The following is a 9,227-nucleotide window of genomic DNA, read 5'->3' as shown; positions in this document are numbered from 1 at the left end:
GTATAGTCAATCAGGTTAGTCTGTGACCCGTCCTTTGTTCCAGGTGTCGGTCCTTCTTCGTGCCCGCTCCAGAGAGCTCATGCTCGGCCAGTAGACGCGCCAGGCTGCGCGTCGCCCTGCTGGGCGTCACGGCCTCATGTCCCGGCAGCTGTGTGGATCTGGTGAGTGCTCGGTTTCCTGTATGAATACTTAATGTCAACCACGTGGTGTGAAAGCAGACTGCAGCTTCTTTTGTTCAAATCAATCAAACCGGAGACGGGCAGAGAGCTGCTGAATCAGGAAATCACCGGTACAGTTTTGTTCCTTCGCTTGATGAAATTACAAATAACATGTTTTTTAAATCACAGATATTGTACGTTCGCTAAAGTTAGAAGGTGTCCAGTGCAGAAAATATGGGAAAAGTTTTGTTCGTAGCATCCTTTCATGTCGCGTTAGTTTCCATGTCTTTATTCCGAGTGCCTGCTAGCTTCCAGGAGCGTTAGCTTAATGAACCCACCAGCTATTCTGCTAATCTGAGCCCGGTCCACTGGGGTCCGGGGTCCGGAGGAGTCGTTGGTCCAGTAACGTACTAAATGTGCCTCCTCGGTCGTGTGGCGGCTCACCAGCTCTCATGTTGTCCGTTACACGTCGACTAGCTTGTTACCGTCATGTGAACAAAGAGCGGCTAGCCGAGCGAGCTAGCAGCTAACGCGGGTACCCGACGCTGCTGGCGGCCGGTGCCCGGCTCGTTTCCCTGGTTATGGGTCCGGCGGCTGTGGTAGGAGGCAACTGGAGCCAACCGGCCACATGTTCTGGGTCAATGGTGGAGAGAGGGGCACTTAACGTTACTTTAGCGCCCCGGTCACGGCGGTCCATTTAAATAGTGTGTGTGTGTGTGTGTGTGTGTGTGTGTGTGTGTGTGTGTGTGTGTGTGTGTGGTACAGTCTGGATTGTTCTCTTAAAGTTCGTAAAGTTAATTTAACGGTAAGCAGAAGTGTAAAGATGCTTCTTTAATAACAGCCGTCCGTCACATCTTCCTCACTAGTTGAGGGTTCGTAGTATTTTAAAATATTTCACAGTTCATTGTCTTCAGCGTTATTCAACTTCTGAGTCATCATTTGTTTTCCTTGATGCTAATATGTTCCTGGCTGTGTCCAATAGGTCCAGCCTGAACTACACATGGTGTTCCTGTCTGTAAACTGACTACGGCCTCTTTCCCATGAACAGCTTAGGATTTGAAAATGCCACGCAAGAAGGTGACTGATGTCTCAGGGAATGGAGGAGTGAAAAAGAAGAGGGCCAGCGGCAAAAGGAAAGAGAGGGACTTCAGCAGCGATGACGAGTTTGACTACGAACAGGAGAACAACAAGAAACCCGGCAAGCCGGCTGCCAAGTCTGGGCTGCAGCCGGTCACCGTGGCCGACGACGTCAAGGAGAAAATAGTGGGTTTGGGTTTGATGCACTGTAGTAGTGGCTCTTCCAAGAAGTATATTTGTAGGTTTAAACGGTTCTTTCACTAATCTGTTTGCCTGTCTGTGGTCATTCCTGCCAGGAAAATAAGCTGCTGGGAATTTTCTGTTTTAACAAACATTACATTCTCACAAGAAGTCAGAATATTGAATTAGTAAAACATAACAATCCGCAGATGTATTGGTGTTTTAGTAGTAGTAACCTTTGTGTACGACAGTCATGGAATCTGGTTTTCTTCAACATCTTTTATCTGCTCTCTGATAAAAGGACATATCATCTTCAGAAAAGTTTTCTCATGCACTCGGTGTCTACAAAAAGCTTATTTATGTCCACGGTGTCTACAAGTATGGATTCTTTATATAAGATTACAGAAAAATAGTAACTTGCAAAAAAAACTAATTGTACAGTTCATCAGTTATTGGTTTAAAGTTGAGGAAAATAAACCAAAAGGGCCAAACTTTATAATCAGGTTAATCAAACTATTGTTTCTCAAATTCCAGCATGTCGAGTCACAGATGCTGTGATCAGCTATAGTTGGTGAACTCATTTTCTTTCTGAGTCCAAGCGACAACGTTACTTTTTGTCATTAACCTTTTTGTGTACTTTCTACAGAAACTTGAGTGCTCAAAGGTTAAAGGTCAACTGCTCATCTTTGGAGCAACCAACTGGGATTTGATTGGAAGAAAGGAGGTGCCCAAACAACAAGGTAGAATATCTTTTTATCTTTTTAGAATTTAAAATAGCTGGATCAGGTCTACAGCAGGACATGTGTATGCCATAAACCAATAGCAATGATCAATACCTATTGTATAAAAGGCATTTGTCCTTTTTGATATTGTCTTTTTTAAATGCAAGAAAAGAAGTCCATTCAGTGAAAGAAATGCATACTTGATACTTTTGAACCTTTACTAAAGTGAGTGCAGCGGTCCTGTTTGCTGGTGTTCACACGCTTTACAGGACTTATTATGGAGCTGTTTATTGACGGGCTTAGAGGATGGACAATCAGATAGTATCTAAACTTACAAATTGTCATTGATTTATACATTCAACAAACACAACATGTGTTAAGTAGTGAACTTTTAGAGTGTGTGTATTTTTGAACTGTGGACAGATCCAAGTTGGCAGTTTCCCTTTGCTTCCAGTCTTTATGCTAAGCTAACCATGTCCTGCCTCCAGCTCTTTGCTTAAAACACAAATGGCTATGTTGATGTCCATCTCTTAGCGTTAATGAAACCTGGAGCAGGATGAGTCACTGACCAGTCAATGGCCATGTTGCCTTGTTAGAATCAACACGTGTATCAGCCCCTGTATGGTCCCGATGTTGGTAATGTTTGGTAATACCTGTATTATGTTCTCGGACACATTGGCTGTGAGGGTTTCTGTGTGCCGTATGGTACCTGACCCCTCATGATGTGTAGGAGGTTGTACAGCCAGACGGCATCAATAACGAATTGATCGAGTTCTCACAGTAGAGAATGAAATGAGGACCACATGTTCGGTGTACATGTGTTTCTTTGTTTGGGATTCACAAGCCGCATACGGATTAAAAGCCAGTGAGATTCCATTAATTGATTGTGACAGTAATGTCTATTCATGTGTATGCATGTTCTGAGCTGCCCCCCTGCAGCAGCCCACTGAGGCCTGGGGCCGGCGGTACTCTGCCTGGTTCCATCCTTGCCTCTCTACTCTGGTACACACTGATAAATCTGCTTTGTTGAGACTGAAAAGGGGGTTGGGGGAGCAGCTGCATAGACAAAGAGCATCTCTAGATGGGCGAGAGGCTGCGCACCACACCACCAAACCCCATTCAAATCCTTCTTTTGTAGTGCACTGGGATATCAAAAGGTTTCGTTGGGTATTTTTAGCACTCCTTGTGGAAGTGAAGCAGCAGTTTGTCTCGACTTGAACCGCCTCCATCAAAAATACATGGAAACTGTCTTGTGATTTTAATTTAATTGTTTTCCTTTTTTAACTTCCCAATGACATTGTACTGCTGAAAGGAAGAGAGCAGAGAGTTGATAAGTGAAATGTTCTTATATAAACCCTTAGTCTAAGGGATAAGTCACAACCTTAGTGGTGATTATGAGGCCAGACTTCATTTATGAAGATGCTTTATATTATAAGGGGTTCATGTAGTGTTATCTCCTCATACAGAGGAACTAGGAGAAATAAAATAACATGGGACAGATATACTGTGTGTGGATAGTATAAAGTTTTGGTCTTGTGTCTTTCCAGTTGCTTTCCGCAACCTGGGCCAGAATCTGTGGGGTCCTCATCGCTATGGCTGTCTGAATGATGTGCAGGTCAGCTGCGTGGTGGCTGGGCCCTGTGCTGCACACAGTCTCCTCATGACCGCCGAGGGCAAGCTGTGGAGCTGGGGTAAGTAGCATGCTGCAAATAATCTTCCTGCTCAAAGTATTGTCAGCCACACCAACAAAGTTTGAGTAAATACCGCTGAGGATCCAGACAGTGAGGCCGTGGCCTGTGTGCCGGGGTTTTGAGTCCACAGCAGTTCTCCATCACTGAGCTCTTGATTTCTGGCTCCGCAGGTCGTAATGACAAAGGTCAGCTGGGTCACGGAGACACCAAGCGCCTGGAGGCCCCCAAGTTGATCGAGGCCCTCGCAGATCATGTGATTGTTGCTGCAGCCTGTGGACGCAATCACACCATGGCCCTCACAGGTAGGCGGACCCGTGATGCGTGTTCTCTTCAAGGGCTTCTACATTGTTTATTCTTTTAATTCCTGTTTAGTTGGTGCTCAGTGGTTATCTGTTGTATTTTGGTTGGAATAAAAAACAGCGTTTGTGGTAATTAAACACATAATTAGCATGATTGTACTGAGAATGTTTTGGATCAAAACAGAGTGAATGTGAGTTGCTATCTGCGGCTGTGTTTGCTGACATCATTGTTCCTCCTCAGAGGATGGCACTGCATACTCCTTTGGTGAGAACAAGCTGGGCCAGCTGGGCCAAGGCAACCAGACTGATGCAGTCCTCAGCCCAGCACCGGTAAGCGCTCACTGTCACACTGGCTACACACTTAGAGACCGGGAGCGTATGGGCTCATACAGATGTGTGATCCAGACTTCTGCTGCCTCTTTCAGCTCGGTGTGACACAATCTATACATTATATGACAGGAAATGAATGCAGACTGAGTGCATCAGAGTTTGAGAACTAACCTTCAGTCTGATCCATGTGTAAGAACACATCATATACTTATCAGCACTACACACCATGACGCCTTTTGCTGATGTAGTAGAGCTCCGTTTTATTCAAAGGCACTAAAATGAGAATAGCGCTGTTCCACCTTAAAGGTCGGTCCACCTTAAGTGAGTCGACCTACGTTGTCATCAACTTTGGGGCGAGCGCCTGTTAGTGAAAGACTCTTAAACTGTGGCTACAGCTCTGGTTTTTGTAAAGCTGCGGCTACTCTGGACAGGGCCTCAAAGTCTCTGTGGCATAGAAGGTTTCGTAAGATCAACTTTAATGTGATGACCAGATGAGTTATTAAACGCCTCAGGAGTTCAGGAATGGCTTCTCAACAATACTTGAGTCAATACTGCCATGTCATTCACAAACTGCATGTGTCACAGCCTAACCCATAACAATAGCTCCAACCCAATCACAGTTTTTAATCCGTGTAAAGAACACATGGATTGGTGGCGTAATGGTACAGTTTGGTACAACCGGAGAAAACCCCAAATGTTACTTTTCATTTATTTAGTGCGGACAGTGGATTGAGGCAGCATTTTGCTCATCTACAATTTTGGTTAACTATTTCTTTTATAAAATAAGGATCATTCTATATTCCACTAAAAAAATTTTTTTTTAAATATCTCTTGTATGAACAATACCCAAATACATGTAATGTTATGCTCCGTTAGGAAGATGATCCAGTAAGCTATATTTAGACCGTTATCCTCCTGGTGATCAACACATCTGGATGATGGCATGTTGGATGTGTTTCCGTTAACATTCCCGTCCTCGTCTTGCACACCTCTCTCCCCTCTGTAGTTGACTGGGAACCTGCCGTCAGCTCCGGTGTCCATAGTTTGTGCCAAATACGCCAATCACAGGGTTCTTACGGTCATGGGAAACCTGGAACAGTCATGGCATTTTAAAATGGTTATGTCCAGGCCTTAAAGTCCTTGAAAAAAAAATTAAATTCCAAAAGTTTAGTAAAAGTAAAATTTAGTAAAATGTGTTGTATTCATGTGTTCATGACGTTCATTTACGCTGAGTTTGAAATAATGAATATGCTTTTAAAAGAAAGACACTCAAAATATAAGCAGGCATCTATATAAATGTTTATTCTTTTAATCAAACTATTGTTTCATTCATTTGTCATTTAAGGTTTACTGTATGCTTTGTATTCTTATTGTTAGTTTAAATACTACATTCTCTCACTTTTTCATGTTTACACCAAGATTTCACAAAATGTTTGGTCATAGAAATCATGAAAGTCATGGAAACCCATTGGTCACAATGTGTATGAACCCTGCAATCAGCTATTTGAGCCCACCTCAGCATCTGTTGCTAACGGCCTGGAGCTAGATGCTTTCAAGTGGAAAGCCAGCGTATGAATTTTTTTTTTATCATCAATTCACAACCACTGTTGAACTCCATCGGTTTTGGCATCGATACACAAACCATTACATCCCTATTACGGATCAGAGAGAATGCAAAAATAGATTTTGAGTTAACACAAAAGTAGACCATAGTAATTCATAGGAAGCATGTTGGTGTCCCTCCTTTATTGTCCTCTCTCGCTCCTAGATCTCCTACAACGGCCAGCCCCTGGTGAAGGTGGCTTGTGGAGCTGAGTTCTGCATGGTGGTGGACTGCAAAGGAAACCTGTACTCCTTCGGCTGCCCGGAGTACGGACAGCTGGGTACGCTCACGCCGTGCAGACCCTCTGTCACTGTCACTTGTACATGTTCACACTGTAGTTTTAGGGAGGTGTTAATGTTAGTATTTACCTATATTTTAAAACTCCTTGGCGACCTTAACATCTGCCTTTTTTAAAAATGAATAATAGTATTTGATGGTTGATTCTGTATAATTGAATTGCTCTCCCATTCCAGGTCACAACAGTGACGGCAAGTTCATAGCTCGCGCCCAGCGCATCGAGTTTGATTGTGAACTCATCGCTCGCCGTGTCGCCATCTTCATTGAGAAGTCAAAGGATGGCCAGGTCATGCCCGTCCCCAATGTGGTGGTCCGGGATGTGGCCTGCGGGTCCAACCACACGGTGAAAAGCTACACCTATTACGTTCATCTGAACCCAATCGTATTAAACGGTGGTCTTTCTGTAGTTAACAAACTAATGCCATTGTCCTTCACACTTTCAGCTGGTGCTGGACTCTCAGAAGCGAGTGTTCAGCTGGGGTTTTGGGGGTTACGGCCGCCTGGGTCACACGGAGCAGAAGGACGAGATGGTTCCTCGACTGGTCAAACTGTTTGACTTCCCTGGACGTGGCGCCAGTCAGATCTGTTCAGGCTACCAGTGTTCCTTCGCTGTCAGTGAGATGGGTAAGAAAGGAGAGCAGTCCCACTGCAATAGGCTTCGTTACACAGTTTACCGTTACAAAATGAACAGGTAACTTTCAGGATAAGGCTCTAGAGGCTGAGTACCCATGTGAAGTGAAAGTGATCAAGTAGCAGGTGATGTGCTGCTGGACTGTAGGTGTCTGACCAGTGTTGTGTTTGCAGGGGGGCTGTTCTTCTGGGGGGTGACAAACACTTCCAGAGAGTCAACCATGTACCCCAAAGCGGTGCAGGACCTGTGTGGTTGGAAGGTCCGCAGTCTGTCATGTGGGTGAGTGCTGTCGGACCCTTCGGTCCTCCCTCCGAGTGCTCGTGTGTGGAGACATGTTCTGGTTTGGCCCTAAAGCGATACTTCAGAGTGCCTCTGAAGCCCTCGGTACACTGTTGGACAATCTGATATTTCATGTCTCCTCCCTGGCTCTACATTGGTGTGCTGTGGTTTTAGTCTGTGTGGAGTTTGACTGAGTGTGTTTGTGTTCAACAGTAAGAGCAGCATCATTGTTGCTGCAGATGAGAGTACGATCAGCTGGGGCCCCTCGCCCACATTTGGAGAGCTGGTAAGACCTGAGGGCCATTACATGATGCGCTGTTCATAGAAAATGATGGAACACAGTTTATAGATGCTGAGCTCTGTCTGTCTCCTTCAGGGATATGGAGACAACAAACCCAAATCCTCCACCACTGCCCAGGAGGTCAAGACCTTGGATGGTGTCTACGTTGAGCAGGTAAATGGACATCACTTTAAAAGTTCTGATCAGCGCCTAATAGAGGAAAAGATCAATACATCATACACCACTTAGAGGACTTTCACACTATCTCTTTGCTGTCACACATCTGAACTTCACTTTGAGTTTGGTTGGGACTTGAGTAGTGATGAGTGAAGACATTGGTTTACTGTCTGTGTCCTTGTCCAATGGAATGCTGTCTGTCTGCTCTGCGCTTGTTTGAGATGCTGTGGCCTGTGGGGAAAGATTGAGTGACCTTGGTGTCTTTGCAGGTGGTGATGGGCTACTGTCACTCTCTGGTGATTGCTAGACAGGACACTGAGCAGGAACAAGAGAGACTGAAAAAGCTGCCCGAGTACAACCCCCGAACAATCTGATCGGGCCTCCGACAGCAACGCCTCAACCCTTTTCACCGGAGCGGAGACCAGCGACGCTCATCAGGAACACCTGGCCCGTTCAGTCGCTGCTGGTGTCCCAGTGGGATGGTTGCGTTCAGGGCCCACAGATTTCCACACATCTCAACAACCAGCAAACAGGCTCTAACAATTTGGACAGTGTAATCAGAGAAAATGGGACTGGAGACGACAGATTCTCTGGATGGTCCAGCTCTCACAATGAATGGTCAAGATATCTCCACTTCCCACCTCGAGTGAACCTGCAACAGTTTGCTCCGAGCACTTCACACCTAGTAGAGGCGTGCTTCCCAAAACCCCAGCTCCATTTTACAATACAGCCAAACATTCATGTCTTGTTCTGTTTTTCTTTGTTGCAGTATATAAAATAACGTTTGTCACATTTACGGGTGCTATGACAGGACCCTCAGTCTTTTCCTACTGAGGGATTTTCAAAGACCAATGCTCCATATCTGTGCCTTTTTCTACGTGTATGTTCAGGATATGGAAGTGTGTGTCGCTCAGAGGGTCAGCTGACGCTTCATGAGCAGTCTAAGCAGCTGTGTGCTGCTGCCACGGATTACAATCAGGATTTGAACGTGATATTCTGAGTTGGTGCACGCCACTCGGCGGTTACATTCCTTTTATCTTCAGTGTTTGCATCCAGTATGCACACATCAGTCCTTCCAAGACCACAGGGTCTGCTAGAGCGCGTCTTTGCTAATAACTATTCCAACGCTCAAAGCGGTTTAACAAGCAAGTCAGAAGCTTTAGAGCCGATATATGCACTCGAAATATATCAAGGTGTGCTGGAAATGAAGGCGTGTTCTTGTTTTAAAAACAGCAGAGGTGTTTTCCTCCTACCTGTACTGCTTTCTTTTTTATGGTGAAATTTCTCTGGGTTACTTTTTTTTTTCATTTAAATGGTTAAATAAAGATTCATGTGACTTGATTTTGTTTTGTCCTCACTTCTCTACATGTGCTTCCGCCCTAGTCTTAACTTCATAAGCTGCAAATAAACTTCTTGTATTTCACTCAAAGCTCTTTCACCACTTGATAGTTACCGTGCATGGTGGTAACATTCACACTGGAGGAACAGCTACGGGAAGTAAGT

At 44.9% G+C, this 9,227-nt stretch overlaps 1 protein-coding gene across 1 annotated transcript; it reads left to right on the top strand.

Annotated features, from left to right (window-relative positions):
- The first annotated feature begins 255 nt into the window (after nucleotides 1-255).
- Nucleotides 256-9,065, top strand: rcc2 (regulator of chromosome condensation 2). Its single transcript, XM_079226383.1, has 13 exons — nucleotides 256-289; nucleotides 1,207-1,421; nucleotides 2,062-2,155; nucleotides 3,685-3,828; nucleotides 3,999-4,130; nucleotides 4,369-4,457; nucleotides 6,226-6,340; nucleotides 6,534-6,700; nucleotides 6,801-6,981; nucleotides 7,162-7,267; nucleotides 7,481-7,553; nucleotides 7,644-7,721; nucleotides 7,994-9,065. The coding sequence occupies exons 2-13, from the start codon at nucleotides 1,221-1,223 to the stop codon at nucleotides 8,096-8,098; spliced, it is 1,485 nt and encodes a 494-aa protein (XP_079082509.1). The 5' UTR covers nucleotides 256-289; nucleotides 1,207-1,220; the 3' UTR covers nucleotides 8,099-9,065.
- Nucleotides 9,066-9,227: the final 162 nt, after the last annotated feature.

The sequence above is a fragment of the Taurulus bubalis genome, assembly GCF_910589615.1.
Source record: "Taurulus bubalis genome assembly, chromosome: 11".
Taxonomy (NCBI): Eukaryota; Metazoa; Chordata; class Actinopteri; order Perciformes; family Cottidae; genus Taurulus; species Taurulus bubalis.
This window is presented reverse-complemented; position numbering and strand designations above follow the sequence as displayed.

Excerpts from the sequence above, each read along its gene's own strand:
- rcc2 (XM_079226383.1), top strand. The coding sequence starts at position 1,221 with ATGCCACGCAAGAAGGTGACTGATGTCTCAGGGAATGGAGGAGTGAAA. Across the intron at positions 3,829-3,998 it reads GGGCAAGCTGTGGAGCTGGG|GTCGTAATGACAAAGGTCAG; the intron begins GTAAGTAGCATG and ends CTGGCTCCGCAG. Across the intron at positions 7,268-7,480 it reads GTCCGCAGTCTGTCATGTGG|TAAGAGCAGCATCATTGTTG; the intron begins GTGAGTGCTGTC and ends TGTGTTCAACAG.